Consider the following 14,866-nt stretch of genomic DNA (forward strand, 5'->3'; position numbering starts at 1 on the left):
GGAACGTTCACCATTTCGTGGTCGAGGTGCATTAACAGGAAAACCACGTAGTCCTGCCTGGCGGTAGTGGCACGTTCGGCAGAGATGACCAGGCTCCCCACAGTGGTAACACAGCGGTATCCTGTCTCCTGTCGGGAGTGCGCCAGACATCGCTCTTTCTTAGTCTCCTCTCTGGCGTTGGCTGCAGGGTGCTCGGCGGCATCGGGTACTGCATAGGTGTAGCCGCCACGACGTCCGCACGTCCTGGAGGTCCTCGTAGTAGCACATCAGCATACGTCAATCTCGTCTTCTGTTGTAGTAGCGGCCCTGGCTGTGCGTTGCTCGAAGGTTCGCGTACCGCCTGCCTGACCTCCTCACGGATCACATCGGTCAGAGACCAAAGCATTGGAGCGTTCTGGTCAAGACGCTGCTTCTGCAGCTCTTCTCGCATAACAAACCGCACCAGCTCGCGTAGTGCTTCCATGCCGTTACCGAAGACTGGTGGCAACATGTCTAAGGAAGTGACGATCGCATCCCGGTTGTATAACCTTGCTCGCTGTTGTAGCGTCCTTTCCATTGTAGTCGCCTCGGAACGAAACTTGGTGACCGTGCGCTGCGGGCTTCGAATTAGTCCGGCAAAGAGTTCTTGCTTGACGCCTCGCATCAGATGGCGCAGCTTCCTGTCTTCGTTCATATTTGAATCCGCTCGGTGGAATAGGCGCGACATGTCTTCCATATACATGGCGACAGTTCCGTTATTTCGCTGATTTCTTGTCTGGAGCGCAGTTTCAGCTCTCTCTTTGCGGTCTGTGTTCGGAAAAGTAGCGAGCAGCTCCCGTCGAAAATCATTCCACGACCGGAAGGTAGCTTCATGGTTTTCATACCACGCTCGTGCGCTATCTTCCAGTGCAAAGTAAACACTTCCAAATTAGCGCTCTTCCCCACATCCGTTAGCCTTTGCGACGCGTTCAAAGTGCTCAACAGAACAGAACAGAAGGTTTTATTGTGCTAAATGAAGACGAATACATGTGCATGATATACAGTAAGAGGTCCCATAGTCAGAGACTGCAAGCCAGTCCTCGGCGTATTCGTAGCTTTCACCGTGGAAAGCCTTTGGTAGCATTGGCTGGTTCCCCAGAATGTTGGCTGGAGTGACCTGAGCTGTCATGTCGGTTGCGTACCCGTTCACAGCCGTTTAGGTTCTAAGGGAAGTCGATAAAGGTGAAAATTCAGGACCCTCACCACGTAGGTGTCGACTGCAGCGCTGATGAACAGGCGTCAGCTCATTGGGTCGAAATCGCTGTGGCTCTGGACTGTGCTCCGTCACTCGAGATGGGCTTGGCATCACACCCAGCACTTCCACCAGATTTGTAACGAACTCTTCAATGAACTCTTTTAATAGGCTAACGTAGGCAGGGTGAACTTGTGCCCGAGAATAATAACACAGCTAGATTGTCTCGAGGATTCACTTCTGCCTCTCCTTCTACGCTCTTCTTTTTTTCCAACACGGTTTGCGCGCAGCTGGGTCCCTCAGGCTCGTGCGTCGCAAACCATCTAGAGGGCACAAGTATCGGCTAGCGCGCGTAATTTGAAGTCACATTGTGTCAATATCCTGACAGTTAATTGAGCCTTAAGTGAACCTATGCTCTGATGTCATACTTAGAATGTAGCTTTTAACTTGAACCATCGATTTTGTTACAGCTTTATTTTTAGGAGACTGTTTCTGAACATTCAGAAATCCGGAAGTGCTTAGAAAAGAAACAACAGCGTCCCTCGTTGCTAATGTTACACGCCGAAACCACGATAGCGCTCGAATGTATGCGTGAAATGTGCACGTATGGTGTGCCATGCATTGACGCGGAGCGTGTGTGTGTGCGTAGCTAGGCCACCTGCCGAGCAACCTGTTCCTGGACGTGCGCGTAAGCGAGGTGCACCTGTGGGACACACCGCTGTCCAGCTTCGTGCAGGGGGACAGCGACGACGCCTTGCTCGGACTGCACGACACTCTGCGCTCTCTGGCCCTGCGACGGTGTGCGCTCAACAGCTCGCAGCCCTTTCACAGGCACGTCCCCAATAGCAGCAATAGCCTTATACCCAGCGCCTCCTCTGTTTTGTCAATGACAGCCAGATGCGCCCGATCTAGCTGTTCACCACCCTCTCCTCCAGCCCTTTTCTGCTTTCGCCCATCACCTAGCCTTCGCCTATGCTATGTGGTCATGGCCAAGAGAGCCCTTAATGCAGTGTCTCACGACGGCAATAGTATAAAGAAATTTTATGTTCATTTGTGTACATATCCGTAGGGCGGCGTCTTGCATTCCTCGTTATCATAATGTTGGTGGTCACGCTGGCTCTGTAAGTGATACGGCGTTTTCAGATAGCGTGTCGCCGTTCGTGGCACTATGCGGGAAACCAATGGGGACGCGTACCGGTGACGCTGCTGCATAACTATAGCTCTGTGATTTGGCGGCAGCATTGCTTCCAGCCACAAAGAAGGAGCATGAAGGAGCAAATCTGACAGACGTATGATAATGGAGAGGGACACACGTCTATAGCGTTTCCGTGGAAAAGCGCTCGGATGCATTTGTGATGCAAGCAACCCTACCCCTCCTGTGACGTCGCATGACGACCACTCTCTGAAATCCCGTTGAAGAGTGCACGTTTGTACTGACATTGAATGAAATAGAGGAGGCATGAGTATACCTATCCCTCTGACACAGTTTAGCACTTAGTTTCACGGTACATAATGTGAGGTACATTAGAGTGTATCTAGCCCTTGTATTGTCTGCTTTTAATCATTAATTGTTGCTATTAGTACCTTGTTTTGAATGGGGCATGCTTTGGAAGAAATGAATCGTATGACGATGGAAGTTATAAAGGAATATGTCTACTTAGGACAGGTAGTAACCGCCATGCGGAACCACGAGATTGAGATAGCTAAAAGAATAAGAATGGGGTGGATCACATTCGGCAAGCATTCTCAAATCATGAATGGTAATCTGCCACCAAACCTCAAAATAAAAGTGTATAACAGCTGCATCTTGCCGCTACTGACCTACGGAACAGACACCTGGAGGCTTACAAAGAGGGTTCAGCCTGAATTGAGGACGACGCAGAGAGTGATGGAAAGGAAAGTGATAGGTGTAACCTTAAGGGACAAGAAAAGAGCAGAGTGGTTCAGGAAACAAACAGAGGTTAAAGATATCATAGTCGAAATCAAACAGAAAGGAACATGGGCCGGGCACGTATATAACATGTAGGCAGGATAACATCTGGTCATTAAGGGTAAGTGACTGATTTCCAGAAAAAGCAAACGCACGAAGGGGAAAAAGAAAACTAGGTGGGCCGACGAGATTAAAAAGTTCGCAGGTATAAGGTAGCGACAGAAAGTAGAAGATCAGTTTGATTGGAGGATCATGGGAGAGGCCTTTGCCCTGCAGTGGGCGTTGTCAGGCTGATGATATGACCCTGTGGAAAACACTCGTGGTGAAATAGCATTCTTGATACTGGTCAACAATCATCTATAAGGATCTGTTAGTGGGCTAGTTATAGTACATGTCTTGATATATACTTTGTTGTCTTCATGTATGGACATATATAGCACCGTCTAATGTCGTTGATGTATCTTCTCTTGCCGTCGTTTTCTTGCGCTGCGCGATATTAGTAGAAACAGATCATCATATGATGCAACGAAGTAAAGTAGCGAAATTGTACCAAAACTCCACGAAACTATAAACGTAGATCCATAGTTTGTAGATGCGCCGTCCAGCATCAGTGTCATTCGTATGTCATTTTAGACTGTGGTACAAGGATTCATGAATTCAAGTTTCCTTTTGCACCACATATACGTGTACCATTTCTACCACGTGCTATGGTACAAGATCTATCCAGTCGTTTGTGGGCCCCTGTAACAGCTCATGAGGGGTTACAGTATTATAAAAAATGTAATCCCGTTTTCTACTAACACGGTACGCGCAGGATGGGCCACTTGCGGGCACTGGAGATGCTGGACCTGTCCTTCAACCAGCTGACCACAGTGCGTGCCTCGTGGTTCAAGGCGCAACTGAGTGGCAGCCTGCGCTCCCTGCTGCTCAGGGGCAATCGCATCAATCGCATTGAGAACGGTGCTTTCGCCATGCTATACCGCCTCTTCCAGCTGGACCTATCACACAACAATATCGCAACCATCGAGCGCTCCATGCTGCCAGACACACTCCTTTTCCTAGACCTCAGGTCAGGGAAACACCCAGTCAACGCTCATTTCTCATATAAACATTAATCGCGATGCTTATTTCCATCGTCTTGCTTTCCCGGCATTTAGTAGGCTCGGGCAGCACATGTTTCCTCTTTGGGATGCAGTTTTAGTGCGAGTAGCACAATATAAAGATGCCTCTTTTGCCCGTCTATAGTAAGATATTTTATGCTGATGGGCTTAATTCAACAGAGTAGCTGAACACGCTTATTACATCACAACAACTGGTTCATTCAGGTCGAAGGAGAAAACAATTATGACCGAAACAAACCCAGAGCGGCACTTCTGGTGAACTGCTTCTCATCCCGTCTCACAATGAACCTGCCACGATGCAGCTGGAGTATATGAAGTGCATTCAATTTGTTTACAAGGAATGATGCCTTAGACATTCATAACATACCGTTAGGACTTGACACAGTACAACTTACATTCACTTTCAGGAATGAAAATTTAAGCAGCACTCATGTGTTTAATGTAACACTTTAATGTCATGTTTAATGTCAGAATGAATCATGCTTGTTTTGATAATCGTGAAAGGTGGGAATCATAATGACTTAGATAAAAGTCAATTTTGGTGTTGCCACTGTTTGGGGGGCATCGAAAAGTTATACGCTGTCGTATGAAAGTTTTTTTTTTGATACGTTTCATGTATGTATAGTAAAAAAAAATGCGAATTTAGCAATAGTATATCAACAAAGGAAGTCCTACTGACGATAAAGGAAAACGTAGCATGAAATATAACGAGGAAAGTCATTATGCTTGCGTTATTTTAGTACGGATTTTCACTGCCTCCACCATAACATGCCACTTGGTAGTGTTAAATGTTATAGAGTACGTGGTCACGAAAGAAGGGGAAATTTAATTGCTGTGTTATTTTTTGTTAAACACGACATAATTGACAACCAGCAAGCAGTCACCGCAATTTAAATGTATTATACAGGAGACGGACATGTTATTCGAAGCTGGAAGGTTCGGTATTTTCGTTCACTTTATTGCCTTCGCGTGTGTATGTCATAATTACTTCCCCTATATTTTCGCGGGATTCATTGCCTGTTGGTTGTAATAAATATTGAATGCTTGGTAGCTGTTTATCTCTGCTTAAATATATTAGTGCTTGGTTCCAGCGCTTGAAAAGTCGCATCTCGTCTTGCCTAACAAATTTGGTCTATATACCACGAGTAGGAGGAGAGCTTAGTGTATAAGTATTGTCACGCGTAGTGTAAAAAAAAAAAGCATGAGCCTCAGGCTCAATTCATTTATATGCTGAATACTTCTCTGCAATAATATCTAAAACTGATGTGTTGAACTTACCAATATTATGTAATGACGAACTGCTGGAAAGGTTATCCATCTGGTCTCTGTTAATTAAGGGCAAATCTAAAGCAACTAAAACGAAGGTTAATCTTTTTCGCTTCTGAAATAGGTTGCTTCAGTCAAATGACAGTGTTCTATTTGAGCTCAAAAATACAAAGAGCGGACAGTCATGAAATTTCTGTTGAGCACTTTCCTGCACACCTTTCTTGTGAGATGCATGTAAATTATATCTGTAAAAAAACAAACATAACGATGTCGTAGTTCGCTTCCCACACCACTCAAAAGACATATCTGTGATGCAATGGTTAACGTAGGCTTTTACTTATGCGCTGCATTATTGTGTACAGCCACCATACTAACGCATGTAGAGTTTTTGCTTTAGAGCAGTAGCTACTTCGGTACTTGAAAAATAGGCATTGTTATTTAAGCAGAAAATATTCGTTATCCTGGCTCGTTCTTTTAGCGCTACATTTTCTGCAAATGTAGTGAAGAATTATTTATATTGTGAGCGTCATTTATACGCGCCATATTATCATATGTAAATACGTGTTTTTTTACTAATACAGATTTTTAAAGTGAAAATGTCATACGAGTGCTATAAAAGTGTGAGGACGACAGGCCCATGTAGTCAGCGCCGATTCCGTCTTAGTGAAAAACTTGCCGCACCTAAAGTGGCATTGCAAGGAGTAATTGACAAATATTCATTATTTAACTTTTGAATTATTTGTATTTGGGATATTATCTATAGGTTCTAGGACGGAAAAATTTATGACATATTTATTGAAAAGCAATGCCATAAGAACACACGTAATTTATTATAGTAACCAAAATTCTAGGCCACGATTCGAGTGAAACTGAAATCGAGCTAACAGGAAACCTCTGCATGTCGCGTGACAATTTTTGAAAAAAAAAAAAAAAGGCGCGTAGCAGCAGAACATTGCCCAGAAAAACGGCTGGTCGTGTCAAATGCACAGTCGGGCCGCTTATGCTTTTCATCTGAAGATGAACTGGTATTGTGACAACTCCGGTAATCAATCTTGGTTCGCCAATTTTGTGAGAAACTGCTTCAACGCTTCATGTTCCCCTACTTGGCCGGTGTTCCAAAAATAGTCTGTCCGCGACGTGAAATCTCCATATTCAGCGTAAACTGCACTCTCAGTCCAGTCATGAATACACGCTCGCAGGCAGAAAATTCGGTCAAAATATGGCCCCTGCTTGTTACGTGGCTCTGCCATCATGTTCCAGAGGAAGCGGCCCTATTCGAAGTGGCCTTCGGAATAAGAGTGAGCACACTTAGCCGGGATTTTAAGTAAAATATTTTCGGGCACAGCCTGCATGCAGTTAGGCATGACGGCTCTGCAGGAGGGCTGTTTCTATACGTGGCCTTTATGCGGTAGAGAAAACAATAATTTTTAACGCTGTCCCAGCGTGCTCTTGCCAGCTTGGCAGGACCAATTATTATTACGGGTAGTTAGAAGATTAATCGCATCACCATAGAGTTAATATAACAGAATCTTGAGGAAAGGCTGGGCCCGGGAAAGCTATAACCACTGAAGCGCTAATAACGCGTACTCTTCTATTACACGCCCCGCCGTGGTGGTCTAGTGGCTAAGGTACTCGGCTGCTGACCCGCAGGTAGCGGGATCGAATCCCGGCGACGGTGGCTCTATTTTCGATGGAGGCGAAAATTCTGCAGGCCCGTGTGCTCAGATTTGTGTGCACGTTAAAGAATCCCAGGTGGTCGAAATTTCCGGAGCCCCCCACAGAAAGACCCTACCGAGCTTAAGCAGTGCAGCAGGAACAATCATATGAAAACCAAAAGTATTCCTCGATTGCCTAACGAGAAACTGGTCGAAGTGGATCAGATAATCGGTCAGAAAGTCGAAACAGATCACGCCAAGTGACATTGACGTAGGGCATCGCGTGTCCACAAACGAAATAAAGAACATAGTCATTAAACTTTTATGTAGAACTACACGGGGCAAAGTGCTTCAAGGAGCGCAAAAAAAAAAAAAGGTTTACAAGCAATGAAATGAGCTTCCCAGCACCAGTCCTGTGTATACGACGACGAGCACCTTTGCCCAGAGAACAAAGCATTACTAGACATGACAATTGCCAGAAAGAAAGGGCTGGAAGATTGCGTGGGTGTAGTGGAGTGGTGGAGGAAGAAGGATGCATTAAATGACAAAATCCAACTAATTTATTTATAATTTATAATAATTTATGGTCTGCGTGTGCTACTCTTCGTACGTACGTCTACTTCATCCTCACGGCAGCACGCGACAAGGCCTTCCGCCGTGCATACGGAGTCCAAATGTGGCCATTAGACAGTCCTGAGGTTGAGAAAACGGAGTGGCCAAAGGGTACTCAACTTTCTTCGGGAGGCTGTGAGTTGCGCCGAGGGCAGAGAGACATCCTGCGTGAACAACACGAGCCAGGTGCGTGCGAGACGCGTGGATACAACTGTCGCCTGCACCTTGCCGTGAACCCGGTGTCGTTCAGCATGAGTTGGCTCTCTCGCAGGCCAGTGACGTCGTTGTGATTTGAAAGAATGGGTGGCCAGGATGAAAGAGACATGGCGTTCACGCTTATGCTTCGGTCACACGCCACTTGCAAATCGAACAATAACAGAGATGCGGTGGTGCAAGAAGCGTCTCAGATGGCGTCTTGCACGAACAGAAGCAGCGCGGCAGTGTCGGCGCTTAAACGGGAGCGCAGCAGGTGGTCCGCAGGAGTAATCATCCGTCAGCACGGCCGCTGTGAGCGTCGCGAAGGCTCAAGTGGCACGGTGGCGACATTGGACAAAGCTGTCTCCTCACTTGACGAAGGAAAAGCAGCTTCAGCGAATGCTAGCTTGTACGGCCGGTGGCGCTGGCACATGACATGATAATGTCGCTGCTACATCTCTGAGTTTGAAAGACGCTTGCGACGGCGTTAGCAGGTGTAGTATATAGACAACGCTGTTGGCGTAAGACAACTCATTCGTAGCACGTGACGTGCACAGCGTCGTCTTGGGAGCCGCATCGAAAGCGATGTTTTGCGATGACTGCATAGCTACCTGCGAATCGATTGATGCTGTATCACTCAAACCCAGTGGAACCGGACTTGTCTTGTTGCGGCTGCGTGATTGTGATGGCAGCTATGTCAGAAAAAGCTGTAGGCGTGACGTGACACTGATTTGTGGCCCTTGACGGGCTCAGTGCCGTCTTGGGTGCGTAATCGAAAACCATGTAATGCAATGTCTGCGTGGTCATCTGCGAACTGCCTGATGCCGCAGAGCTAAAACCTAGTCCTGTCGAACAACTCGAGTTCGCTTATTTCGGCAGCGTGGTAGTGACGTAGCACTCACTGCCGGTTGAGGTAGAGCTAGCACCAAACCTCGAAGGTGGTCGTATGCCTGTGGTCCAGGAGTAGGCGCAATGTATCGCTGAGCAGGAGGAAGCATGGCTACCGTGATGGCATACCTTTCCTGCTGCGAGACGTTGTTGCGCAGGTGGAAACCAGCCTCCGTCTCGAAGAGCCAACAAGCTGGTCTTTCTGGCCAAAATTCAGGAAAGTCTGGTGATAGAAGGATGCAGGGTGCCGCGTTTTCACCAGGTAATTGCGTCATGGTGATAGGCGAGTCAGGAGTTAGTTGGCTCGGTGCGAGTGTTCTGTGGAAGCTTATAGAATGTCATTCCGTCCGGAGTCACCACTCTAGAAGAAAGTAAAAGAAGGTTGGTAGGTTCCTCAATAGCTTGGCGCTACCGGGTTGGTTGGTTGGTTGGTTCCTCAACACCTTGGCGCAACCCACCTAGCGGAATAGGCCATGAATGGGACGGTGCCTTGTTTTTTAATGTAATTCACTGCTTGTAATGGAGGGTTGGATTAATTAGGTAAAATAGCTAATAATTTAAAGGTTTTAGAATTATAAACAAACAAACAAACAAAAAACATTGAAAAGGAAAAGAAGAAACGCTAAAAAATTTATACAAAAAAGAACTGAATTTATCAATGTTTAGCATTCCATTTTTTTTTAGATTCTCGTAAAAAAATTTTAACAGCGGTAAAAACGCTCCTGTGGCTGAAAGCTAATGCGACGGCGCCAAATGAAAGAATCAGCGGAAGTGTCCAGTTTAGGTCCAACTTTCGTAGGAGTTCTTCTAGTAGATTTTTCTTTGACTTTTGAATTTTCGGCGTGAAAAAAAGAAGTGCTCCAAAGATTCACTCTCATTACAATAAAGGCACAAAGGCGACTGTGCCAGACCCGACCTTTGAAGGTAAAAGTCCAATGAAGGGACTCGAGAACGCAACCATGTAATTACTATTTCTTCCTTTCTTGATGAACACCACTTGTTCTTCCTAGGGAATTTTAGCTGTGGATAGTCTGATAAAAACAAAGGCGATTTTTCGAAGTTATTGGCCGTTGTGCGTTTTTCAAAGCGTGCTGCTGTGATATATTCCGACGTAGGCAAAATAGTTAAAACAAGACAACCAAGGGAAGATACAGCTAGTGCATTGAGAGCTGAACCTCTATGGCCCGGTACGCAAACTAGTCGAACGAGTGGCACATGTCTAGGAATGAGCGAGTAGAAAGTTTCGAAGGTACGCGAAAAAGCTGGTGAGCTTAAGGCAGTACAGACCGAGAGGCAGTCTGTTAGAACAATCACCGCTGATTGATCTTGGGGCACTTTACGCAATGCTAGGACTATTTCCAGTAGCTCAGCTTGGCAAACAGGGGTTAAGTTGGGTAATCAGATTGAGAAAGCTCAATCTAGAGAGTATGATACGATTCCTACGCCAGCCTTCTCTTCATAAACAGAAGCGTCAGTCACTATCACAATGGATGTCTCCAGATTGGCCAAATGGATAGGTCATAATCGGGCAGTGCCTTGCTTGTTAAACTAATTCACTTATTCAAGAAATTAGTTGAATTCCTGAGGTATGGCAAGTAATATTTTAAACATGTAAAATTAAAGAAAACTGAAATTAATGGAAGAATGATGCTACTATATCGAATGACAAAAAAAACTAATTTGTTCGATTGCATTCTCTTCATCCTCGCCGCTGCGTAGGCACGGCAGCACGTGACATAGTTTTCCTAGTCCAAAACACTGGCTGAAAAAGCGGAAAATACTAGTGTTTACTGCAAATGTCACAGATGGTGGCGCCACCATGCGGCAGCCATCTTAACTGTCGTTTGGGCGATGCCCATGCAGCCAGCTCATGTCATCGTTCAGTCACCCTCACTTTGGTGGTTCGCTGGTGCTTTATATTTAGTCGCTGGTAATTTTCACTATTATTATTCTGAATTCGGTACTGCGAGTTGTAGTGGCAATGATTCACTCTTTGTTGTTTGCTTGCTGAGCTGCAAGAATCACGAGATGTGTTGGATGCCGCTGTGCAGACGCCATGCAGTCAAAGGCGAGGTTTCGTGCTCTGCACGAGCACGGCAGCTTAATCTTTCTCGTCCGTGGCGCGAGCAGCATTCACAAAGCTGTACGTGCATTCCTTCACACCGCAGCAGTCCATGTCCCCAGCGTTCAAAACTTCTTTTCCTTTTATTAATACGCCGCGCATGCGGTTGTTAACATGCACTGTGGGATATGATACATGCTAAAGTCAATGACCTTCTCAGCAAAGCCTTGACAACACGGTGGCTGCAACCGAAAATACCACGCAGTTCGAAGTGATGGGTACACCGGTGGCGGTGCGCCGGCTGCGCAATCCCCCAAACGACAGCCACGTTGGGTTAGCACTAGCGCCCTCTCTAGGCGGTGAAACTTGCGAATTCACGTAGTTCCTTGCACGGACTTTACAAGATTGTCTAGTTTGACTGACTACTTGTACTGAAACTGCGTGTTAATGGGCACGATTACGCATAATCCGACAGCCCCACCATCCTACGTCTTTTGCATTGTAATTAACTTAAAAAGAGTGAACCAATACTATGACAAAATTACAGGCTTTATCAGTCACCAAAGTGTGAAATAGGATGTTATAGCAATATCTGAAACATGGCTAAAAGATGGTGAATTCATAAACATCACTGGCTACCAATTTGTCTCCCTTCCTAGACAATCTCATTCCCGAGGCGGTGGCGTGGCGCTGTATATACCATCCCGAGTAATTTTTGAAGAACCACAGAAATATGCGGAAACGCATTAAGAGAGCCAGAGGTGCTGGTAGTTGAGATGCAGAAAAACGTAATTGTGGACATCTTATGCATCATATACAGGCCATCAGACGCGAGGATCCAACCATTTTTTTTTTGAGAAATTAGAACATACTTTAGAGCAGTTTAAAAGTAAAAAAAAGTTGTACACAAATATATAGACACAAGCAAACAAGTAATCGTGGAGTGCGAACATTTGGTTTTGGGATATGATTTTAGAAATCATCTTGTAGCATCAACGAGAGTTACACCAACGTCATCCAGAACAATTGACATTTTGTCAAACATTGATAGTGAAGCTATCACTGCCGGAGTGAAATCTGAAAACGTGTCAAACCATTTCCTGACTTTTATTTATGCGTATGGCACTAATATACACGCAGGGAAACCGACTACCACATAACCGTTTAGGATTGATTACGGGAAGAGTGAACGGGCAATCCAAGAAACACAGTATTTATGTTCATGTGATACAGATGCGAACGCAGCCTACGCAAATTTCTTATCACTGTTGCATTCACTATGCATAAAAGCAGATGCAAATCTCGCAGATCATAGTACTTTTCTACATCAATTGACCCTTGGATGAACCAAGAAATATTCAAGGTTGTTAGACTAAAAGAACACTGGCTTGCCAAAATTAAGCAAAATAAGACTAACGCTTATTATAAAGATTTGTATAAAAACACGTCCAATGTGGCGTTTTAGATTATGAGTAAATGAAAAAAAAAGAATATTATGGTAGCATTATCATGAGTGCGAACGGCGACATAAAGGAAAATTGATGCATAATAAATGTAGTAGAAAATTCAGAGTCTCGACAACCTGTTTTATCAAATTTAAGTGGTTGCAATGAACATGAGCTAGCGGAACTTTTTAATGATGATTTCGTAACCATAGGAAGGTAGTCGTCAAGAAGTACAACCGAAAAACATAACTCAACATTTCCTGCGGTTCACGAGGATGCTTTGTTTTTTCGTGAAATTATTGCAGCAGAAATTATTGTCATTGTATGTCAGACGTTTTCACACAAGGCCATGGGACATGATGAAACACCAATTAAAATAGTGAAGGACAATGTCGAAACCTTAACCACTCCTCTAGCTGTTATCTTCAGCCTGTCGTTCACGACCGGCGTGCACCCCGAGCAGCTTAGAAGGGTGACCCCAATCCAAAAAGGCGAATGCTCTGAGAACACAGCAAGTTACCACCCTATAACAATTCTATCATGTGTGAACACTCTGGAAAGCTTATTGCCAAAAGAATAGTGGACTTTATTACAAAATACATTATCCTAACTTCGAATCAATGTAGTCTAAGAAAAGAACACGGTGGATTTTTTTACAGACATGAAGTGAACTGAAACGGGGGCGCAGACACTCCCGGCCGCAGCAGTGAGACGACGGCCGCAATTTCATGTACTCACCGTCCAGAGAGCCTATGAAATGGCCGAGGCGATGCATTTCCCCATCCCGTCGTGGGTACTGCCCGCCGATGTGGACCACTAAGGAGAGTGAGCGTCGTCTCCGAGTTTAATCAAGTTCTTTGTCTGCCTTCCCGCACCTTGACGACCAGAACGCGTGCAATCAGAGCATCAACACGCACGATGCAGGCAAAAATGACAACAGAACACGAATGAAACATGGCCGGCGTCGAGAAGCTGTAGTTGGGGGTAGCATTCTTTCAGAAATTCTCGGCATTTCGCGTTTGCTGTTGCGTCATTAAGCTAGTATTAGGGTAATATAATGAAGGATATTATATATACAAATTACAAAAGTCACGTAAACGTAAGTTTTCAGCCATCTCCCTCAAAGTCCCTGGCCTCAAGAATACGCATTTGGTCCGAAATCAAATTTCAATGTGTTTCGGGAACCCAGCCATTCGACCAACAATGTCATTTTCATTACCACGTCTTAATGTCACGACCCCGTGACATGATGCAATGGAATTTTTTTCTCTGTGTGACAGCAAACAAATGATATTACAAGCGAATGATATTCGCTGTAAATGACACTAGATTCCCCTTGGGACCCGGGTATAAGTAATACTTGAACTTCGCAATTCTGCAGCGCAGTCTGGTGAAAGTAACCTGTAATGGCCGTGATACATACCACGTCTAAAGGTGCCCACTTTGAAGAATTTGCCAGTTTGGTTTGGTGATTATTTAGACTCTCGCAATGCTCCTGTCGAAAGTCGGTTTATTTTGCGATGTTCTGGAACCACCTCGGTTCCTTCTTCTTTGACGGCCCAGCTGGGGAGAAAGAGGGAAAGTGCGTCTTCTGTCGTGGTGAGAGCGTAGTGGCGGTGGTAGTGGTTAGAAAAAGAAGAAGGCACCTAATTTCGGCATCCCAATTGGGAGCACGGTGCAGCGCCGAGGATCGTTGAACTCTCACGCTGGCTTGATTTTCTTGCTGCTGTTAGGCCGTGGATGTAAACAGACGGTAGGTTATCTTTTGAACTGTTCAAGTTGTTTTCAGGACTTCGGATGTATGTTGGTTAGTTTCGGCTGTCAGAATGTCGGTTTTTTCAAAGGCGATGTAATGGTCGGCTCCTCAGGAGGGTTTTGATGTCATGAGAATGTCCTCACGTCGTTTTTGTGCCTCACGGCGTGTGTCCATTCATTGGTTCATCTGAACGAATGGACGCGCGGACAGAGGCTCGACACATGGACGAACGCACGGACGGACGGAAGCAAGAGTGAACGCACAGACGAAGCTTGGACGGACGGAGAGAAGCATGGGCGGATGAATGGATGCTTCGCCCAACTCATCATCATTCACTCCGTTTATATGTTGTGATTACTTAAAGGAACCGACAACTGCCCGGAACATGAAATGAGATAATTGTACGGATGAGAAGATTGTCTCTCATAGTAACTCAAACCAATCCCATGCTCGTCATGGTGTTTTGAGCGACTTTTCTGCGTTCTTGTGAAACCATGCACGCAGTTTCCAGGTTGCCAAGCTTTTGAAGCGACGTGGTTTTTATACCTACAATTTGTCACAGAAATGGTGTGTACTGCTACTTGGCACGGTCGCGCATATGCGCAGCGGCGTTCTTCGGCGACTTGGCTTGGCTCGTGGTCTGATAGAGTAGCGACTACGGGACAAGCCAACCACACGACACAGGCACATCAGCCTTCGGCACAGGAACGCAATGCGGTACAAATA

General features: G+C 45.5%; 1 protein-coding gene across 3 annotated transcripts in view; it reads left to right on the top strand.

Moving 5' to 3' along the window:
• LOC119174084 (uncharacterized) overlaps positions 1-14,866 on the top strand; it is an 81,860-nt gene that overhangs the window by 28,539 nt on the left and 38,455 nt on the right. For all 3 annotated transcript variants that reach the window (XM_037424878.2, XM_037424879.2, XM_037424880.2), the window contains exons 3-4: positions 1,860-2,041; positions 3,955-4,209. In XM_037424878.2, the coding sequence (XP_037280775.2) occupies positions 1,860-2,041; positions 3,955-4,209 (437 nt within the window). The remainder of the gene's footprint in view (positions 1-1,859; positions 2,042-3,954; positions 4,210-14,866) is intronic.

The sequence above is a fragment of the Rhipicephalus microplus genome, chromosome 5 (assembly GCF_043290135.1).
Source record: "Rhipicephalus microplus isolate Deutch F79 chromosome 5, USDA_Rmic, whole genome shotgun sequence".
In the NCBI taxonomy this organism is placed as follows: Eukaryota; Metazoa; Arthropoda; class Arachnida; order Ixodida; family Ixodidae; genus Rhipicephalus; species Rhipicephalus microplus.